The 23,155-nt window shown below is 29.5% G+C and overlaps 1 protein-coding gene, 1 long non-coding RNA gene and 1 other non-coding gene across 5 annotated transcripts; 2 read left to right on the top strand and 1 right to left on the bottom strand.

The window, feature by feature from the left end:
• The first annotated feature begins 317 nt into the window (after window positions 1-317).
• LOC102663155 (uncharacterized) lies at window positions 318-7,526 on the top strand. 2 transcript variants are annotated; one of them, XR_005886961.1, is made up of 3 exons: window positions 318-1,220; window positions 3,648-3,794; window positions 6,913-7,526. It is a non-coding gene; the product is annotated as an uncharacterized lncRNA (long non-coding RNA). The 2 variants fall into 2 exon arrangements; XR_005886960.1 differs by having other exon boundaries at window positions 318-1,238.
• On the top strand, window positions 1,336-1,432 carry MIR160F (microRNA MIR160f). The gene has a single exon (NR_126713.1). It is a non-coding gene; the product is annotated as a microRNA MIR160f (primary transcript).
• Window positions 7,527-17,606: 10,080 nt separating the features above from the next.
• On the bottom strand, window positions 17,607-20,330 carry LOC100813945 (putative serine/threonine-protein kinase). Of its 2 annotated transcripts, none has more exons than XM_041006348.1 (6): window positions 19,888-20,225; window positions 19,672-19,799; window positions 19,300-19,510; window positions 18,948-19,185; window positions 18,700-18,847; window positions 17,607-18,472 (listed from the first exon to the last, which is right to left on the bottom strand). In XM_041006348.1, exons 1-6 carry the CDS (start codon window positions 19,946-19,948, stop codon window positions 18,128-18,130), a joined length of 1,131 nt encoding a protein of 376 aa, XP_040862282.1. In that variant the 5' UTR covers window positions 19,949-20,225; the 3' UTR covers window positions 17,607-18,127. The 2 variants fall into 2 exon arrangements, with proteins under 2 accessions (XP_040862282.1, XP_003536985.1); XM_003536937.5 differs by having other exon boundaries at window positions 17,673-18,472; window positions 19,300-19,516; window positions 19,888-20,330.
• Window positions 20,331-23,155: the final 2,825 nt, after the last annotated feature.

The following is a 23,155-nucleotide window of genomic DNA, read 5'->3' as shown; positions in this document are numbered from 1 at the left end:
AGGTATATCATAATGCTTAGACAAGTTTTAATATTTTTATTATGTGAGTGAGTGAGTCTCACTTTTTTCAAACATGAATGACCCTTTATATTTTAAATTTTTTATTTCACGTCGTCAATTTTATATTAGTTGTGTATATTATATTAATTTTATCGCCCCCGTATTATATTGTATTCATATATCTTATCTAATAAGTGTACCTCGTAGATAGCAAAAGTATTTTCAATCAATCACGGGTAAAGTGAATATATGGTCAAGAGAGAAATGATTGTTTTAAGAGAATTTTTTTCATTTTGATGTGTTTATATACATAGGATATAAACATACGGCATAGTTTTGAAATTGCAGAAATTTGTTCAAATTATAAGAGAGAATGGTGAAGGAACACAAACAAAGAAAGAGGGAACAAGTACCTAAGTTCTCTCCAATGGACCTCCCTTAATGTTTAAGACAACAATGTATTCATACATGACGTGTACCAAAATGAGAAAAAAAGGAAAAAGAAAAAAAAAACAGAAGCAATACAAAATATAAATGGAAAAGGACAAGGGGTAGGGGAAAGATCTCGTTCTTTGAAGATGTTCCATTGTGGGAGTGGTAGGAATCTAAGGTGATCCAAGCACTTGCAGACAAATCTGATTCAGAATTAATTGATTTTAAAAAAAGAATATTGCCCTTTATGTGGGAATGGAAAAAGAAATTGAACTCTGAAAGCAGCATCATATCATCCCCTAGAGTCATCATAGCGTACGTCCAGCAAACAGGAGAAAAAGGGTCTCGTTGTTATCCACCAATTCATCTCCCTCTTTAGTCTTTACCCTCTCTTTTATTTAAAGTCTCATATATGTGACCCCCCCTAATAATCTCTCCAAAGTCATATCCTAATAAGCTAAGAGAGTTTAAAAAGGTTGGAAAAAGACCTGCATGGTAGAGTATTTTCGAAGCTATTGCTTCTTCACTTCATGCCAAATTGCCAACTTAAAAGCTGCTTGGTTGGTTTCCAAGTAGAAAACAGTGCCCTATGGAACTAAGAGAGGGACCCCTTCTTTGTCCTTTTTGTGGAAGAGAAACTTGAGATTTTGGAAGGGACTTAACTTAATTCTCTCCTTTTTCTTATATGCTGCATCAGTTCCTCCTCTTAACCTAGCTTGGATCACTTTCAGATCACTTCCAAGTTCAAGCAGAAACGTCATTGATTGAAGAAGAACGGCACAGATTTGGTTAGCTCTTACATCTTAGTACGTATATCTCATCATCTTCTTCCATGTTGTTGTGCTTGTTGGTCTAGGAAGTAGCACTTTTGTTACATTTTTGGTTTTGTTTTTTGTATTAGCATACATTGTGTGCCTGGCTCCCTGTATGCCATTTGTAGACCCCATCACAATGGTGATGGCCTTATCAAATGGCGTATGAGGAGTCATGCATGCTGTGTTTTGCTCACCAAGGGAATTAAATTAAGCTAAAGGGTTAGAATTTCTGTCTTCTACAAAATCATGTTCAGCATGTTTTCTTAATTAACTTTCTACCTTATTTGGTCCATTCCCTGATTTCACTTTATTGTTTGTTTATTTATCACATCTGGGAAGGGGTTGGGGAACTGGGTTTTCAATAGGTCTTCGGATCTCCTTTTCATCTTATGGTATGTAATTAATTAATTAATTAATAATTAATAATCCGTTAATTATGTTAAAGTAATATTAGTTTGTCTAATTGAGATTCCTGGTCCAAAATGCATATGGCATTGACTTGGTTAGATAGTAGATAGTATATAGGTAGGTTTTATTAGGTACATGAAGCAAAGAAATTTAGGAGAGTTGGTGAGAAAATGTTTTTTATTTATATTTATTAGTTAATTAGTTATTATCAATTAAAATATAGTACTTATTTTCAAAACTCATAGGAAATAATGAAAATATTAATGTTGTTTTTACTATTTAAGACAAGGTCTTTTACATGGTTTGCTGAATAAATCTTTAAAGATAAGAAACGAATTATAAAAAGAGGTATTTTTAAAAAAAAATTATTAACAAAACTATAGCAAATGATTAGGAAGTAGAAATAAATATTTTGTCTTTTGGTTTTGGTATTTTATTATTTTCCTTCATTTCTTATCTGTTTAGCAGCTAATTGACTTAGGTTATGCAGTCCTTCTCCAACGAGTAAGGTTCATTATTATTACCTTCGAGTGGACGTAGTCACCAATCGTTTTCGTTGTTGTGTTGTCATTTTTGTTGTAACTGAGTGGTTAACGTCTTGGCGTCCCTCGCATTTATTTATATTCACCACAAATTAATTTAAAATCGCCGCCAGACTTTTAATTATACACTGTTTGGATTCATTAAAAAAAAAAATACTAGCATAATATCTAGACTATAAGGATGTTATATAATCGTAGAAAAAAAACAGTATGTTATGTAATGATAAATGCTAGCAAGACACTCTTTAAGATATTTTTTATGGTGATTGAAATTTATTAGAGATGAAATTATTTTATAAATTTTATTTGTTATTTAATGACTTTATTTCATGATTTTATAATTTTTAATAAATTTTAAATATAGAGTGTGTTAGAAGGAATGTGTTAGAAATTAGAAAGTGTGTTGTTAAACCTCTCGTTATATAAATGATATTAATACTATATAACTTATTAATAATGTACGTACAAAACCTAATTAACCGAGACTTGAATGTTATTAGCCAACGATATAAATAATGACCTTTATATTATTTCTTTCTTTTTATTTTGTTGCTTAGATATGTTTAGCACTAGTGATTGTCTTTTCCAGGCTTTTGTTATTCCCTCGCCCCCTTTGGATTCATACAGCTGGAACTTAGGTCTATTGGACTAATGTCTCTTCTACTTAGTACATTAGCTTTTCGCAGTCGAATCTAAACTTGTTAAAAAATTTAACAACGGCAATATATGGCTCTGCTTAATATATACTAGTATGTTAGGATTTGTTAAATTTTTATTTTTGTTTTTCAAAACCTTAGTGAAATTTATAAGCTACGTACCTTAAATATAAAATAAAATAGTCTAAACACAATAATTTTATATGAACTCCCTACACAAAGTAAAAGTTAGTTTAATTCATGTGTATCGCAGTACTGCTTAAATAGTAATTTATTTTTCACTTAATGGGTGTAAATTAATTACTTACTATAAGAAATGTAGGAAATTGTTTATCTGCTAAAACCATGCTTATTGAACTGTAAACACCACTAAGCATGTGCATACTAAATCTCATATATATCCATCTTGCCAAAAGATTTTCATGGCAAGATATATCAATTTGTAGCTTTTGGAATCTGTATGTTGTTGCATTTCATTTGCCATGATATCAATATTTTGTTTGAGGGCTTTTCACTATTTCTTCTAGTTAGGAATGTGTGGTTGAGGAGGAGTGTGGATAACTTCATGTCTATTATGGTCAAATTCTCCAAGCGTATATTGGGAGTAATCCACACCAGCTTTAATTTCTTCATCAAAATCAACATGTCCACTAATAATTACAATTTTCTTAATGGTATGATTAAACAACTTATAGCTCTTAGAATTTGTGTAATATAGCCAATGAAGACGTACATTTTCACTTTTGTCATCTAACTTACTAACTATATGAGCATATGCATGCTATACTTCCAAGACTCACAAATGAGAAACACTGAGCTTCTTGTCAATCCAAATTTCTTAAGGAGTCATTTCATGAACACCTCAAGTAGGGTATATAAGTTGGACCAGTACACATGCAGTACAAATGGAGGCTTTAACTTCAACCTTTAAAACTCGTTAGGTATGTTAATTCTTACTTTTTAGCACATGCTCCTTCGTGTTGAGAATTGATCTATTCTTGTGTGTTCCACAACTCCATTTTGTTGCTAATTATTAAGAGGATGGAACCGTAAGAAAACAGCGAATGTCATTAATTAGCTTCACAAAATTCATATTGCTCCACAAATATCACTTTAACATATGGGTTGTCCCTCCCTTTGGATCCTTTTGCAGAAGTAAATTTTTCAATATATATAGCAGGGATATTGTCACATTGCTAATCTTGTATATAAATCAGATATTTATCGTAATAATTTAATTTCAGTGAAAAAGTAAAAGGTAAAAATACTGTGTTGGGATGGAAAAAATTGAAGAAGTAGATCAGATGACATGGGTGATTATTTTAGATAGCTTTAATATAGTTGCTAGCGTTTTTATTAGGGTAATGCATGGGTTAGATATTTATTTTTCAAATGATTATTAATTTACTACAAATAAATATATTAAGTGTAACCTATATATACAATAAAATTTAAAATACATTTTTATAATTTAAATAATAATATTCCACGTAAAATTTTAGTTATCATGTAATGTAGTTATTTATTTGCATTAATTAATTACGTAAGCGAAATCTTTAAAACAGTAAATGGGGTAAAGGATAAAACAAGTTTTTTTTTTTTTTTACATTATAAGAACTATAAAGATCAATTTTTATTTTTGGGGGACAAAATATATTTTTCAAATTTAAGAAACTAAAAATATATTTGAGCTTTTTTTATTTAACTTTTCATAGGTTTATTTTAACTTATAAAGGAGTTTAATATATTTTATTATTAATTTTCTTCTCTTATATGTATTTATAAAGAAATCTATTCAAATAAATATATAGGGTCGTCCAATTAAGTCTGGTAATGTAGAGGGCCCGCAGTTAATAAGAAAAAAAATATGCAAAGAAATTTTTTCAATAAAAATAAAATCAACTGCCCCCATATTGAGTGAATTTTGGTAGAGGAGCGAAAGAGATAGGCAAAATGGTAAAAAGAAGAGAGAAATAGATAATAATAAATAATGTAATGAAATATAGATATGAAGAAAATATTTTTTTTTACAATAACGATGATAAATTTAAATTTATGACTTTTATAAACTACCCAAACCTCCATTAAAGACTGGATGTATGAGTATATTTACTCTTTCAATGACTGAATAAAAGGGTGAAAAACATTACAATTCATGTAATTGATATTATCTTATTATATATTAAAATATCTTTAGATTGTCAAACATATTTTACATATATTCAGAATATATTTACTCTTGATTCGTTTAAAAGTATATTTTAATTTAACTCTTTAAATTTTAAAATAAATATATTTTCATTTACACTTTATTTAAAGATATATTCTCATTTGTATATTTCACAAATAAATTCACATTAAGAAGATCTTATTGGACCAATTTGTTTAAACTTTGTTAAAAAAATTGTAATAAAAATAAGTAATTTTTTAGTGTGTTTGTCTAAATTATTTTTCTTTTAAAAAATATTATAATACTCATTTTAATAAGAAATTTCTATCTATTTATTGAATAAATTTTTCTTTAAAAAACGTTTATTTTAAAATTTCATATTTTATTTTCAACTGGCCCATCATCCATTAATAATATATTTTGAACTTCGTATATCCCAAAACAACGAAAGAACTCGCTTGCCTCAAACCATAAATACTTAAATAGTAACACGTTGGTCAAATTTGGGAGTGCTGAATTTTAATTGAAGAAAACAGTGGAAGCTGTGGAACCGTATATTGGATTCGTGGGTGGGGTCCTTCGCCTTCAAACTTGGATTTATGGATATAATTGTAAAGTGTAATTTAAATGTATATATTATTATTACATTGTTAATTAATTAAAAATTATTACGGAGAAAATAAGATAGTTATCATCTGTGTAAAATAAGTATATTGGATTCGTGGGATCCTTCGCCTTCAAACTTGGATTTATGGGTATAATCATAAAGTTTAATTTAAATGTAAATATTATTACATTGTTAATTGATTAAAAAATATTACCAAGAAAATAAGATATTTATAATCTGTGTAAAAATAATTTTACGTCCTCTTTCAATCATAAATAATTATATATGATAAATTTATTGTATTTGATGACAACTATTTTAAAATTATATTAAACATATATTTTTTTAATTGGTTGGCAATGTATAAATGTATATTGATAGTGTATACTTATTAGACTCATTATTATAACTTTTAAAATAATTGTATTAATTTTTAAAAATAATTATTATTAAAAATAATAAATTCATCATACATGGGAGCATCTCTAATGCTATCAATTTAAGATGTTCATTTGGATATTTTGTCTTATATTAATGCAATTTCAGTGATCCATAATATCACGTAATATTTAAAAAATTCACATATAATTTTTTTAATTGTAAAAAAATTTAAGTAAATCATATTTTTATAATTTTTATTTGTACTTAATTTTATTTCAAATTAAAAAATTACTTTGCTGGTTTTGTTTGACATAATAAAATGATTTTTTTTTATCTATAAACAAGTATATTCTATAGAAGATATGAAGCTTATTTCTAAGAAAGCATCGATGACATGTATACTTGCTCCAAGTGGAATAAAAATTAAGATATTATATCTCAAAATATGATATTTATAAAGATAACTGCGTTAAAAATGCTCTAATAATTTGTAATTGAATAAAACTACTACCAATATATTTTAATTCAATTTATAATTATAAGGATTTTGGTTAAAAATAATATTATTTTCCTTTGTGATTGAAAATTTTGTTTTCCATTGTTATTGAATCCCTTAACTTCCACTCTAGTCCTCATGATTTTGCTTTGTTTGTGTAGTGTATTTCCCATGGACGTGTATTGCTCTCCGTAAGTTGATGTCATGACTAACAACAGGGATGATGTTGATGAGATATAAGAGTTGAAAATGCAATAAGCCCAATAATTTAAGAGGAAAGATTTGTATACCTTTTGTTACTTTTGGACCATTGAAATTGTCTTATAAATTGAATTTTGATTACTTTGTTATGTGTAGTTCTAGGTTTATTACATGCATTTATGACAAAGCTCACGGTTTTTGCAGCTAGTTTTGTTAAATAAGTGGTCAAGGAGCATTTAGAAAAAAAGGACTGAAAAATTGGCAAAAATCTCTTATAAGCTAGAATTTGACCATTCATCACGATCTTGATCAACCATCATGGTCATGATGAACTTGGACATCATCAAAGTTGTGTTGTTTTTGTCATGGATCAATGTTGAAAAGTCATCATGGCATTGATCAATTCATCAAGGTTTTGATGGATTGATCATGGCTTGACGCAGATCTGAATCCGAAAAATTATCACGGCTTTGATAAATTCATCAAGGTCGTGATTAGGATACACTGGTTGTACTTAAATCTTTTGTTAAAAATAGTATCTTTTAGACACTGGGTTTCAAGTCTTTTTTTTTTTTGTGATTTGGAGAGTTTTGAAAGGCAAGAGTGTTGAGTGAGAGTCCTTAGCTCCAACGAAGCTTAGAGATCACAATTGAGAAGGTTCCTCGGTCAAATTTCAAGTCTTTTGGTATGTTTGCATATCTCTTAGGGATTTCTAGTGTATTCATAACCATAAGTGGCCAGTCTCCTTAGTACAGGGATTATGATGTAATCGTAACTTGAACCCTTTCTTGAGATGCTTTTTGAGTCATTTGATTTTCTTCCTTACTCTTTAACTTTTATTTGGAAAAGATCATTTTAATACATAATTGCATAGTAGTGATCAGCTATATGTAATTAGTGGATCTAGGAAGGAAGTGTTTTATATCAAACTACATAGTCAAATTGATTGGATAATCTACGATAGATTAATTGAGAAATTGATTAATTACCCTTGTCACCAAACTTAATCCTTTGGTTTAAATTAATATGTCAATGATCAATTGAGTATTTTTTAAGGCAAGGAGCATTATTAGACCACGATCAATGGCTAGAAATTGACTTTGGGAAACCGACAATTGAATCTTGTTAGAATTAAGAATTGAGGGATATTTGGATGCATGAATTATAATTTGTGGATATCTATCTTATTTATTCACACTTATCTTCCTTATTTTATTTCTATCTTGCATAGGATAATTGATCAAAACAAATCTTTCTTTATTTTAAATTTTTCCTTAATTACTTAGTTAATAAAATTGATTATTTGAGAATGGTTCTTTGGGTTCGATATCCAGACTTTTAGTTCATTGTTATTATTGCGTAGGATACACTTGTTTTTGTTCAATCATTATTTTACGCATCATTACCTAGTCTCTTAGAAGTTATATATTTTCTCATTATAAACACATCACCAACATCTTTGATCAAGCTTATCCAAAAAGACTTCTTTAGCATAATGTGTAATTATGTATACCTCTTTTCATGGTGTTCCTTTGTCAAATCCCAATTTGAATATAATCATATTCTTGTTGACATCTTAGTGTATCTTATGATTATTAGACCTAATGTTCCTTATGTTGTGCATATTGTTAATCAATTTGTTGATTCTCCAACTACAGTTCATTGAATACTTGTTCTTCACAGACTTGTTATGTAACACCTTAAATTCTTTTTTTTTGAAATTTTTCTTCAAAACTATTTTAATAATAAATATTGTGGAATATGTATCATTAACTTTTAATTTTTATTTTTGAGTTGACAAAATATCTCATCATTTTTTTTTTGTAAATAGGATAAAATCAAATAAAGAAAAAAAATAAGCACATTGCGTGGAAAGCGTTAAGCTTTCACGTCGCAATTTAATCTGTAAATAAAGGAACATAGATTTATAATGCAAAATCTTTGTACATAAATAAAGCAAATAAATAGTGTCATGGTAGAAGAAATTTGGATACAATCCAAAGTGTAAAAGTAGTGAAACGATCGATATAAACTTGTTACATCAAAAAATACACTTACAGTGAAGATCCTACCCCTCAAAATACATCAAAATCTCAAAAAAGATCCTAGGATCAATGCAGATAACTATTGAGTCATTGGCAAGCATACCAAGTCTTCAAGTAGTATTTGATAAATAAGAGTTATCGACCCACGAAGACTTGCGCAATACTTAGTAAATATCATAGGTTTTTATTATCTAAACTAACAAATAAACAAGGATGATTTGAACATAACATTCAACAATAAAGAAAAAGCAAAAACAAAGATACAAGTTATGATATTTTTGGAATTTTTGATAAACACACAATAAAATGATATAAATTTTAGGTGATAAAGGTTGTTGGGGTTAGATTTCTCTGAACAAAACTTTCTTTAGGCTAAAATATGATATTCTACTTGTAATCCAATATTAATATTAGTCATAGTTCAAAAATGATATTCTAATCCCTAATTCCTTAGGTGAAAAGACCAAAGTTCGTCCATTAAATGTCAATCCCTTGCACATTTAACAAATGAACTTGCTTTAAGCTCAACGACCCAAAGATAGCCATTATCCTTCATCCTATTCCTAGCTTTGAGGTTTAATGGGCATTTTACCATAGTTCAAGATAAAGAAAGTATTTTCCAATAACAATCTCATTCAAAAACCAAGCTACGAGTGGCCAAATTATAACAAGCATCAAGCATAGAAGTAAAAAGCTAATATTTAAGAACAAGATGAATATATAATACTATTTTAAAAGAAATACATGAGAGCATAAGGTTGGGAAAGAATCTAGCCTCAACAATGGAAGGTTTAGCTACCCATCTCCATGAATAACTTCCAAAAGCAAGGAAAATGGAGGAACAATGGAAGAAAAGAGTTGGGGAAGAAGAACTTTAGTAAAGAAGGTGTTTTACAAAATGAAGAAGTGTGCCCTAAAATGAACGAGAGAATCTATTTATATAGATCCAAAAAAATTGCGCTTAAGTGAGTGTTTGCTCAAGCCAAAAACTTCGGGCTTAAACAAATACTGCAATTTTGCACCTCTGTCCAAATTCAACTTAAGTCAAAAGTTGTTTTGCTGAAGTCAATTTTTCTCTACAACTTTGTTTTTCATCTTCTCCAAAAAGAAACTTTAATATGGACTCTCAACCCCAACTTAAGCACATTTAAGCTGGAATTTTCACTTCAAGCTTTCATTGAACCTTGCTCCAAAAAATTGTTATTCGATCCAATTCAAAAATTCTACAAAACGGTCCATCAATAAGCATGTGAAATCTGACAAAATAACAAGTTAAAGAGAACAAACTGCAAATTAACAATTTACATCAAAAAAGCATAAACAAAGTCCTAAATAAGAGAAAAGATAAGATAATTGTCTAAATCCACATGTCTCAGTTAAGTATTTTTGGAAATTATCAATCGTCACCCGACTAAAAGTACTAAACTACACCTAAGGTATAGACAAAGGAAGGTAATCAATCCTCCTCCTCCTCAGATGAAGGCTCTAAGTCTCATAGAAGCTTGTGTTACCCTTCTTCCTCCTTGGGCGTCATATCGGTGAGATCTCCTTGATCCTCAGGATTTACACGGGACGTACTAACTCAAATCTCCAACTCAAGACATTACCTTTCGCATCAAATCTCATTGTGGTCACTATGAATTCTTCAGCATCGTAAAACACTTCTATGCCTAGATAAAAACTTATATCTTTAAACCACTCTAGTTGTCAACGAGTCCCTAAGGAATGTAGCAATACCAAAAGTAATTGATGGTGATGGGCATAACATATGTTCTATTTATTGGCACCATGTGCACCAGAGTGTGACACATGTAAAATGACGTATATGTATCGTGACACAACCACACTTTTTATGTCTGCCTACTACACCAAGTTCACAGAGGGAGCATCTCCCTCGACATCTCCTGAACTTGAAAGTTGTTGGTTGTAGGGGTGCCTTCATTCCTCAAACCCCACAAACACATAGTAGTTGAACAAAGATAACATGCAACCTAATTAACCACTATGTGTGGGTTCTCTAAGCAAACAACACTCTCGAGATACTAAGCGTGTTACTAACACACTTCTCACCTATTAGGGCCCAACCTTTGCCACCAATCCTCCCAGGTATTAATGGTCTTATACATAATCATGTGGATGACATTCGAGAGTAATCATCACATACAGATACATCGTACACTAATCCCCAAGCTCCTAACTTAAAAAGCATAGTCTCGAAGTCTGTCAGGAGTAATTAACAAAGTGAGGCATGTGAGTTACTAATTCCCCCACTAAATGTCAAATAGTCACCACTCACTAATTTCCCCCAAGTTCTTTGAACCTCTTTACCCACTGCATCCTAGTGTATCTTTGTCTATCATCCATTTTCTTAATATAATCTCACTTTCTCACATAAGAAAATAGAATTATTAGTTCCTTACTCTTCATCCAATCCTTTTTACTTCTGCCACTGCATCGCGTGTGTAGCCCTCGTGTCACGTGCATCAACAAATACGTACAAACAAACAAATAAGAAAGAGAGATGAGGCTTAGGCCTATGTAATACTCTTAGGGTACCAATTGTGGTCCCTTAAGTGGTAGAAACCACTTGTCAAACAAAACAATTGGACAACATAACAACTATGATTACAACCATCTAACAATCATAACAAACAATTTGCCAAGGGTCGAACACCCCCGAACCTAAACCACAACGCATATAGATAAAATAACAATATACAGATATATAGTTGAATATAAGCTCGCACGCTAGAGATATTATTTGCCAGAGTTCACACTCTGTTGGTTTTATCATTCACCAATAATAGTAGTAATTATACATGCATGCATCAATGTAATTTTTATCAGCAAAGAATCATCACAATTCCAGAACATGCTTTAGTTATCAGATCTTGCAATTTATTTCAGCAAAATACAGCAGTTAAATCAATAGTTTCAAAAAATAAATAATTCTAAGTTAACTTATCTAGAGGCATGGATCTCAATGTTAAGTTGTTTACTGTCTAAAATTACTCTTCCACTCATTCTTACAAAGTTTTGCTCCTAACTTATTTTCAGTGTTCTAGGTGTTCCGAGAATCAATTTTTCATGAATCTTATATGTTACCCTAGATTTCCACACCTAATAAACTCATTTTTGAGGTCAAAACTTTAAGTAAAATAGTCCATACAGTTATAACAATCAGTTCAATTTCATGACCGATTCATATTTTACAAAATGCCATTAAACTTGTTTTATTCATAAATTTTGCTAGAAAATTCCAATTTAAGTGAAATTTAAGGCTAGCCCTAAGCTTTAACACCCAAAGAAATAATTTTTAACCTTAAAATTTCCGAAAAAACAACATATCCTCTAGTTTCAGCCAAGGCAGTAGCAACGAATATTTGAACATCAAAACAACATGCAATGAAGCCTAGCTTCCAAAGACAACAAGTTTAAGGTTCAAGAAGTGGAAAGACCACCCCTCCCTCTACCTTGAATGATGTTACATGAAATGACTTAGATGAACAAGGGGCTCAAGTCCTTGATGTCTCAAACTTCTAAGAATAAAAATGAAATTTTGGAACAATGAATGAGAAGCTTGCACGAATTTGGTAAGAAAAACAAAAAGAGAAAGAAGATTAAGAGCTCCTTACCAAAGCTTTGATGGAAGAAACCTCAAGAACACTAGTATAAAGCTTGGAAGAAGAGGAAAATAGACTTCTCTCTCCCTTGTTTGAGCTTGTGAGAAATGAGGAAGAAGGTCCCAAAAACTTGTTTTTAAAGACTTATGAAGATAAGGTCTAAAGCTTTTGTCCAAAAGAATTTTGATTAAGCCTAATTAACAACATGAATGACTACTTGGCAGTCATGTTTAACGTGTCAATTCATGCTTCTTATGGGTGTTATTGCTTTTGAAATTTTAACCAAAAATGGCTAAAGTAGACTTAGGCAAAAATGGTAAAAATTATTTTTTTCCAAAATTGATAAATCCTATCTTAAACATCTAGATTGATGTGCTAACTTCATAAATTATTGTGTTAATCTCCCTAGGGATAGGTGTACTTAGATTAAACCTCACACAGAGAAATATTACATTGTGTGACTCAATGCACAATATAATTCTTGCACATATGAAAATTTGATTCAGATAATCTCTATTTTTCTATCAAGTTTCACTAAACTAATCACACACATAATAATCACGAAATGAGAATTAAAAATATATAATCATTGTAATTAACTACATACACATATAAATGACACAATATAGATTTTTTTTTTTGTTCGTCTGAGTTGTAATTTTTATGAGGGTATTACATGTTATATTCATGATGCTTAATTTTAGAGAAATCGGGCTAATTCATAGGTCAATATAGTTCTACTCGCTTTATTTCATAGGTCAATATAGTTCTACTCGCTTTATTTTCAGGTTTATTCAAATCGGGCTAATTCATATATTCAACTCTAACTTTGGTCATAGATACAAGCTAGAAGGGGACCTTCTGATGTACTCATAAATTGTTGATGATTCGTTACTGTCCATAAAATGGTGATGGTAATTACATGTATGGATACTTTGATACATAAATCATCGTGTTTGTATGTTTAAGAGAAAACAGAAACTCAATCAACACATACTTCATAAAGTTGAATTTGAAATTTATAAAATTCAAATAATGTACCTTTTGTCAAACACATTGTTATAAATGCAATTGTAGTGCCTTCAATCATTCTTGCAATGATCGTCATCAGGTTGTTAGCCAAAAGTTTATACAAACAAATAAATTATTGACCTTCACATAGGATAGCAAATCAAACACGTACCGAGCGAAGATATATATATAAAATGAGAATCAAATTATTTTAAGAATAATTTTTGGTAGAATTACTTAATTATATATTAATCCAACCATTTAATATTTTGATAGTTACATTGTTAGCAACCTTCTAGTTGGTTTAAACTAATGAATTACTAATCTTCACTTGCTCCTAAAGTCTCTCACTCTTTAATAAATTTTTATAAAGTGGAAAATTCAAAAATCTAATCAATAAATCATGCGATATCCAAGCAGGTCAAATCATGTATAAATTGAACATTCATTGATATATAATTTTATAACAACCATTTATTTTTATTTTGACAAGTATATTTTACGTTAAAATAAAATTAGTTAATAAAATATAAAATAATTTTTAATTATATATAAAATTTTGTACATATTTTTTTATCCATAAAAGTCAAAGATAAGTACCAAGATATTTACACCAACCAATACACATGTTTCATTATTTTACGTTAAATATAACTTTTTCTTAGACTAGATGTGTTTAATTGTACCAAAAATAGGAGATGTATTTTTAAGAGTTGAGAAGAAGGAGATATTGCTTCAAGTGCTCTTACCAAAATTATCCTTTATACTTAATTTTTTTATAAGAAAATCACATACGAACAATTATTAAATTTCAATAAGTAAATAATGAAGAATGAAGAATGAACAAAGAATATAAAATTCGGATTACATACTTAAAAGTTAAAGCACCTTATCACGAAAAGAAAATATTATAATAAATCCCATAAAATCTGTCAAATTTAATTAAAATATATATATTGTCATTAAATTGTTATTTTTTTTACAAATCATTTAATTATATATTATCATGTGAGATAAAATTATTAATTTTCATAATAAAATTACATTTAAATTATTTATAATCAATTTACAGTATAGAATTTTTATACAATATATTATAGTTAAACTCAAATCTATATAGTCAAACCAAAGAGAGTTACATCAGGAATTTCAGCTGTTGGTATGTGGCTTCAAATAAAGTTTTTCCCTTCCATTATTGCGTTGCTTTCTACGCCTTACTTATATGATTTGGAGTTTAGCTGAATAAATTTGAAATTATATTATTTCCTAAAGTCAAACGATGATATCGATACGAGAAAACAAAAACTTCAACTATCAAATTAATCTACTATAATAGAGTATAAGGCAATTATTTATTATTTATATGATAAAATTTAAACTAAGCTAACAAAATCAACAAAGAAAATGAAAAGGACCGCCTTAGACCCACCGAAACATGTCGGTAAAGCATTGGCGGCTTCTTTTGACAAAATGCTTAATAGAAAGATAATAAAGCACCGCATAGGAAATTAAAAAAAAAGCAATAATTGGTGGATACATTTTTATTATAAAGATTTCATTAATATTTATAATTATTTACCCTTTTTTATTTCTCTTTTCTTTTAATATTATATTATTATATTATCTATTATACTTTACAAACAATTCGGATATACCCCTAAAGTCTTAAACATATTGAAGCATAATTATTTCAAGAGAGTACTTAAGTAATCAGTTCTGTCAAATACCTAAATAACAAACAATAGAGTATATGAAATCTTCAAGTATTTCGGTTTTTGGCACAACCAGCTACTCGAATACATATGCATTTCATTTCCTATAGTATTCAAGTAGTTAATGTAATTGAACGCCTGCCTGGGTACATATCAACACCCTTATGTGGTTTACGCCTAATGTACTCAGTTATTCGGTGAAGTCGAGCATCGTTATCAAATTTCAGGGTCTACGTGGATTGGGAATGCAATTTTAAAAACTCGACTCTTAAACTCACAAGAGTATATTTTATATAAAAATAATAATAAAATACTTATAAATAATACATTAATTAAATATTTTTATAATATAATAAAGTAAAATAGTAAATAATAAATTTAATATTTAAATAATTAAGTCTAGTAATACGTCACCACTAGATAATAATTTGCGGAACTTATTATAGTAATAAAACATTCTTATTAAAGATTTAATGTTGTTAGAGATGTGAGTTCTTTGATTCAGGAACAGTACACTAAATAAAAGTATGTTGAAACCTAAATATATAGAAAATAACCCAAAATGACATGTGATTTGGTCTAATTTTTAAATTTGTTGATTCGATAACTCAATCATAAACTCGAAAGTCTACTAAGTTTATCTAGAGTCAACTAAAAAAATTTTGCACATGAGTCAACTCCAAGAGAATAAATAGATTCATAAACTCATAAGAGTTAGCAATATTAACTCAAGAATTTGATAACCATGAAGCAGAGTACCTAAATGCATCTAATCCTACATCTAGTCCCCACGAGAAATTCGATCTAGTGTTCGGTACTCGGAATCATAAAACCATAATTAAGAATCATAAAAATGCAATTACTTTGCATAAAATATATTAAAAACAATAATAAATATTTTAAGAGTAATTATAAGCATATTACTAATAACGCCAAGGCCCAAAGGTTCATGAACCCATTAAAAGATGTATAGATAGCTGTAAAAATATTAAGGTAAACACTATTTATTAATATTAAAAATACATTTATTGTTCTAAGTTGAAAATAATGTCGAAATACCTTTTACAAGTATCTCCCCTCCTTTTGTTGGACCATCAGATACCAAATACTTAAAGAAAAAATCTTAAAGAAGAGCTAAATTGAAAAAAAGATTACTTATCTATCCTTATACATATACACCTATTGTTTATAGGTATCTTTGATTTCTCTTTCTCTTTCACTAGATATTATTTAGATCACTAATCATTTTGAAAAAGAGAAAGCATCACAAAGGTGGAAAAACTAAGATAAGTGAAACCAACAATTAAAATAGGAATTTAATTTTTATGTATTGTTCCTATATAAAAATTCACACTAAATTATTTTAGATATAATTTTTAAAATAATTACAATAAAATTAAAATTTTTATTGTAGTTAAATAATAATTGTATAAAAATATTTATACTATAATTTTTTTAAAATAAATTCATAAATCATTTAGAATGGCTCTAAATTATTTCTACAGTATTTTTATTACTTTATCAGTCATGAACAATTTAGAATATTTTTTATATTTTCAAAATATTAAATATATTTATCTTTTACTTGATGCTGATTTATAATGTGTTCATAAATAAATATAGCATTGTTGGTTTATTTTGTTGTAAAAAAATAAAGCATTACTCGTTTATTTAACCTCTTTTCAACAAAAAAAAAACCTCTTTTACTCTTAGATATATATACATCGATTGCTATCTGGTTGACTTGGAATTTATTCTGTTGGAGTTGTCAATAGTGATGTTTTTCTTTTTTGTTGGGTATGTAACCGATTGCCTTACGAAAGGAATTATTTTGTTAGTGTTAGACTATTTTAAAGTCAACTTTAGCTTATTGTAGTTATCTTAAATTTTTGATGACTTATTCACAACAACGACAAAAAAAGTTATCTTAAATCGATTACCTTTGCCAATTCTGCTACTCGATAAAATGAATTCATTCACTCCTTAAAAAAATGAAATGATGACCTCTTTTTTTTTTTAATTAAAATGATTTAGCACACTTTTTAAATCAAATAATAATAACTGTCATTTTATCAAATCTTGGAAGAAAAGGTAGGATTTAGTATATATTAGGAAACAGGCGTAAGTAATCTCCCTAAACTCAGTTTTTATTCCCCTCTTACACTATTTTTTATTTCTCTTTTTACTTTTCATCATATTACGCATACATCTTTATCTATATTTTATTTTATTTTGTCTTTTCTTCTCAGCTTTCTCTTATACAAAGAATGTGTACACAACACACCCTCTTTTCGGTGTCAAAATATTTTTTTCCCTACAGAAAAACACTATATTGTCATGTATATAAAGAAATAAAACGCCGCGGCGCCGCCACTTATCTTAGTTGCCAACGACATAGATGTTTTCATTTTGTGTCTTTTTTTTTCCCTTTTTCTTTTTACAATTCTCAATTTGTGTCTAATATTGATTATCTTCTAACAGGCCATTAACCAAAATAGTAAAATTGAACATGCGAAAATTAGTCTGCATTTTAGTACAAATCGAGACTGAAGCAACTAGGAAAGAAGAGGCAATTTTCAAAGAAAGAGTTCAGTACCACATATTAGCATTTGCTCTGATCAATCTCTTTCTTTCTTCGTAACAAATTAACATCATCCAATTGATTTGGAAAGTTGATGAAAAAATTATTGACATGAGGACATGGTCTACACTTTGTACTTACTTACCCTGTGCAGTGTGCACAAAGCACGCCCAATGTGACTCCGCAGCCTAGTCAAAAAAGAATATATTTTTTTCTTTCTCCGGAAGAACAAAAAATCTTAAAAAATCAACCTATGCAACCAAAGAACAAAAAATGACTATAAACACTGATCAATCCTCCTCACCGCTATACAGGGTGACCAATTTTGTCATGATCCTAATCCTAAAAACATGTTCAATCTTGGTGTATGTTGTTTTATCGGGTCGGTTATAAACTAATTGTAAAACAATTACGATACGGATCGAGGATGATGCCGATAAAACGTGCTCAATCTAATAAATAACGAGCAAGATTGGCCGAACTCGAAATGGAGCTTGTAAAGGTTGCTCCAGCAGAACTTGATTCCTCGGACGAGTTTAGGTTTTGTTGTTTGATTCTGATGTTCCTGAGATCAGCAACGAACCCTGGCTTCGAAATGTGAACATCTCTCATATCAATGTCCTTGGTCAACTTCTCTACAACTTCTGACATTCGTGGCCTAAGCTTGGCAGTTTCTTGCACGCAAAGCAGCCCCACCTTGAGGAATTTCAATGCCTCTTCCTCTGGAAAATTCATATTAAGCATGGGATCCACCAATTTTAATAGATCATTAGATTGATACGCTGCCCACGCCTGAAATTGAAAAATCATGTTCATGCTCAAACTTCTAACACACAAACACACGTTTCTTCAATTTGACCAAATCACAACAGACAAAAAAGCAATTTTAATTATTCCCCGTTTGGGTTAAACCCTTTATCTCGTTTTCTAATTGATTTTAATTGTATCCCCAGCAAGTGAGGCTGAATCTACTAGCTAGATAGCTACATTAATTATAATGTTTGACTTCAATTTCATACCTTCTCCACTATGAAACGTTCAATGTCTTGATAGGCATCCACCACTGCTAGGCCACTCACAATTTGTAAAAGCAACACTCCGAAGCTATAAACATCTGATTTTCGCGAAACCTGGCCGGAATTTGCATATTCTGGAGCTAGATAACCCCTGTTGGTTAAAAAACAAGAAACCCCATTAGTCATGGAATGAAAAGGATTCAAATTTTTTAGCCAAGGTAATTTAAAAAATCTTTAATGTTCTAACTCACAATGTCCCTGCTACCCGAGTGCTGATGTAAGATGTTTCGTCTCTCAGCAATTTTGCCAGACCAAAATCTGAAACCTTTGGTATGAAATTTCTATCAAGAAGTATGTTTTTGGCTTTGATGTCTCTATGTACGATATGAGGCTTAAGCTCCTCATGGAGAAAGTCAAGCCCCCGAGCCACACCTATGGATACGTCCTTCCTTATTTCCCAATTGAATCTCATCCTTCTCTCTTCCGAACCTATCAATCAAAAGCCACAACAAGAAAAATCATTAATTTCTGCCCTCAATTGCTAACACTTAATTGGAAATTCAAAAGCATAACACAGAAACTAATTATCCTTAGACTAATTACCTAAGAAAGTGTTGTAGAGGCTATTGTTCTCCATATAATCATAGACCAAATATCTATAAGCACCTTCCACACAACACCCTTTTAGGCTTACAAGATTTTGGTGCTTGATGTTTGCAAGTGTGGCCAATTCCGCCACAAATTCCCTCTCTCCACGCATGGATTCCACCTCAACCGAAAGCACTTTCACCGCCACAAAAGATCCATCCACAAGCTTCCCCTTTTACAAGCCAAAATCCCAAATCAGTCTCACATAACATACCCTCTTAGTTAATTTTGGTTACAAACTTACAATATATCAAATTGCATTGCATATCAATGCCAATCAAGCAATAAACTCATTAAGAGAATGAGAATAGAGAATGTATATATTACCTTAAAGACAGATCCAAAGCCACCTTCTCCAACCTTCTCCGAGGAATGAAAATTGCGCGTGGCTAATTTCAATTGCTTGTGAGTGAATAAACGAAAGCTCCCATCGTTGATCTCTTCATCTGGGTAATCTGCAGTGCAAGCCAAGAGAGACCAAAGATAATGAATAAAAACATTCAAAAGACAAAAAATGTTCAATAATAATTAATGTGTGTGTACCGTTGTTGTTGTTTTTTTCAGTGGTCGATGGCGAGAAACAAGAGAAACAAGGAATCTTCATGTTTTGAGATAAGCTTAACGTAACAACACTGAACACTCTCTTGGATGTTGGTGCTTCGGGGTAATATATGAAGGTTTTGGACAGGGAGAGCGTGTGGAGAAAATGAGAAAGACCATGTTTCAGTAAACAGAGAACAGAGAATACACGGTAATGAAATTCATTATGCCTTTGACACTTTCTTTTTCTTCTTTTCCCATTTTGGAATTTTTTTTTTTTCTCACAAGTCTAGAGTGACGACCCATTCATTCCCATTGCAAGTTGGAGGTTTCTGACGTTAACAAGTGACCGGAACAAATCATTGATTGTAATATGAAGTATGAACAATAGAATGGAACTTTGCTGATGAGGTGACCTTTGCTTTTCTATCCACACTTTCATGCATGAATAATCCATTTCTATCCACATTTTTAATGTTTGAATCAAAGTATGTAAAGTATTTTTTTTCTGAATTTTAATACACAATAACAAATTTTTGTGTAATAAATAAAGAAGAAATTAATAGTTGCTTCTAAATTAAAAGTACTTTTGCCTTATCTTAAATTCAATTCAAACAATTTAGAGAAATTTGCGATAAAATTTGGTTTTATTTTATTTTATTGATAAAGTCAGTTCGATTTGATTTGAATTAAATTAAATTAATTTTTTAATGGTTTGATTTAGATAATTTTTTTATTAAAATAATTATTTCATTAGTTTTTTATTTTCATCTTTTAAATCAAATATATTAAAAAAAACTCATTTATAAGAATATACAAAACTTGCTAATATATATTAAACATTCTTTAATAAAAATAATCTTTCTAATTTTTATCCATTTAAGTACGTACGTATCTAATAGCCAAAACTAGATCTAGGTTATATTATATATTAATAAGTGTAACTAATAAATATTGCAATAAAGAAATTAAAAATGTATTAATATCATGTATGATATTTTGTTAGTATCCAATCTTAATTAAAGTTAATTAATTAAGATTATTCAGTTTGAATAAATATTTTTTATCTTCTAATAATCATAAAAACATCAGTATAAAAATTTAACGTGTAAGAGTTTAAAAACACTCCCTGCGTTCCTTTTCATGTCTTTTAAAGTTTTCATGTAAAAACTAAAAAGTATAATATTATTTCAATAAAATAGTTGTATAAATTCTTATTTTATTTCTTTCCTCCACAATAAATGCATGAGTAAATTAATTAAATATTAGGTGACAAGAAAATGTATAATTGATAAAAAAAATGCGATGTTAAATTTTGCAAATGAAAGATAAATAAAAATATTTGAAAAAATTGACAATTAAAAAGGGGACAGGGAATAATTGTTAATTTGAGAGCTTTAAATTAAAACAAATAATATATGTCATGTAAAGAAAACAAATAATATATGTTAATTGCATCAATTTTTTTTAAAAAAATATAGTGATTAAATTATGAGTTTAATGTCTGAGAGTGTAAAATTATTTTACATGGTCATTTAATCACAAATTACCATTTAAGTTATTTTAAAATAATTATTTAATAAATCAACAAAATGACCATAAATAATAAGTTATGATTGGATGACATGTAAAAAAATTTTATACTAACATGTTAGTGTATAACCTTTCTTTCTCTTAAATTATTCTTATAAAAGACACGATAATTACTTTAGTTGATAAAAAAATATTAAAGTGATATTATAAGGAAGAATTTAGTAGTTTAATATTTTTAAATAATTTAATAATAAAATTTTAAAACAATAGTAATAAAAATTAATTTTTCAAAGAATAATTTAATAAAAAAATATTAAGAGGGTTGTGACACTCTTTACCTCGATAGCATAAAATTACAAAAGATTATATTACCAAAAAAAATTTAAAAAAAAAACTTTTAATAAGTATAGAATATCACATCCTCAAACCACACATGATTAAATACCACAAATACTAATTTAACTCAAAACTATCTTAGCACTCCGAAGGTGATACAATAAGGTTGTATAAAAAAATAAAACCAACTTAAGAAATAATAACATTAATCCAATCTCCATTTCATAACCCATTAAATTTTACAATTCCAAATTAAATGTAAAATAAAAATACATAAATACAGGCTTATGCTTTATCTAGCGGCATCCTCTTGGTCCTACTAGACATCACCTATCGCCAACACATATAACAAAAACACACAAAACAAAACGAGTGAGATACATCTCATTACATGCTCGTCGTATGAAATTGGAGACATGTAACAAACATGACATTTGACATTAATCAAACACATACGCATTGAGGTATTCATGTAATCCAATGTAGGGGTGGAAAAGCAAGTCAATCCATCTCGCGTAAGGCCTGTCTGTGTTAGCCCACATAGGCAGTGGACTGGGCCCCCCCCCCCCCCCCCCTCACTCTTAAACGGATCTAATAAATTGGTTCGCCCTCCCATGGACCAAATGGACTGGTCTATGGACATAGTTTTTAAAAAAATACAATTTCAACAAAAATGTTACACAACCAAATTAAGTTTAACACAAATGTAAATAAAATCTCATCAATTAGTCAATTACATCAACAAAATAAATAATGTCTTAACAAAAGAAAATCCAAACATTAAATATAAAATATGAAACTTAAACATCTCCAACAACAAATGATTCCATACTTGAAGTAGCTTGAGCCTTTTCCATCTCCACATCTTCATCTTCTTTTTTTCTTTTCAAAAATCATACAAATTGTTCACATTCATGGTGGCAACACGCCTAGAGGGTACCTTAACATCAAGATGCAAATATTGTAATAACTCTTTAAACCTCATATGTTCAACAAAAGAGAATGGAATATCATGTTCAATAATCATCATAGGTATCATCTCACATACCACACTTTGATCAAGTTTTTTAGTTCTTAATCTCCCAGCATGATCAAGAATAATATTTCCAATGCGTGGTATCATCTCACATACCACACTGTTACCCGCGCGGACTGTGGGTCCCGCAGGTCAATCCATGGACCCGACCCGCTTACCCACCCGTAATCCAATGTGTCAAATATTTCTTATCTTATATGCATGTGGTATCATTTAAAACTTTTTTGTGAAGGTAGCCTAGGAGTACATGTAGTTGATGAATAGCTACACCATGGACATCTGACGTTAACACTCTTAACTAGGATGACATCACAAGCAAAAGCAAAAGCAAGACGTCAGGATTATCCAAATACTTCATCTTATAGA

Source organism: Glycine max, chromosome 10 (assembly GCF_000004515.6).
Source record: "Glycine max cultivar Williams 82 chromosome 10, Glycine_max_v4.0, whole genome shotgun sequence".
NCBI classification, from domain to species: domain Eukaryota; kingdom Viridiplantae; phylum Streptophyta; class Magnoliopsida; order Fabales; family Fabaceae; genus Glycine; species Glycine max.
Note: the sequence above shows the minus strand (reverse complement) of the source record. Positions and strands in the feature narration are given on the sequence as shown.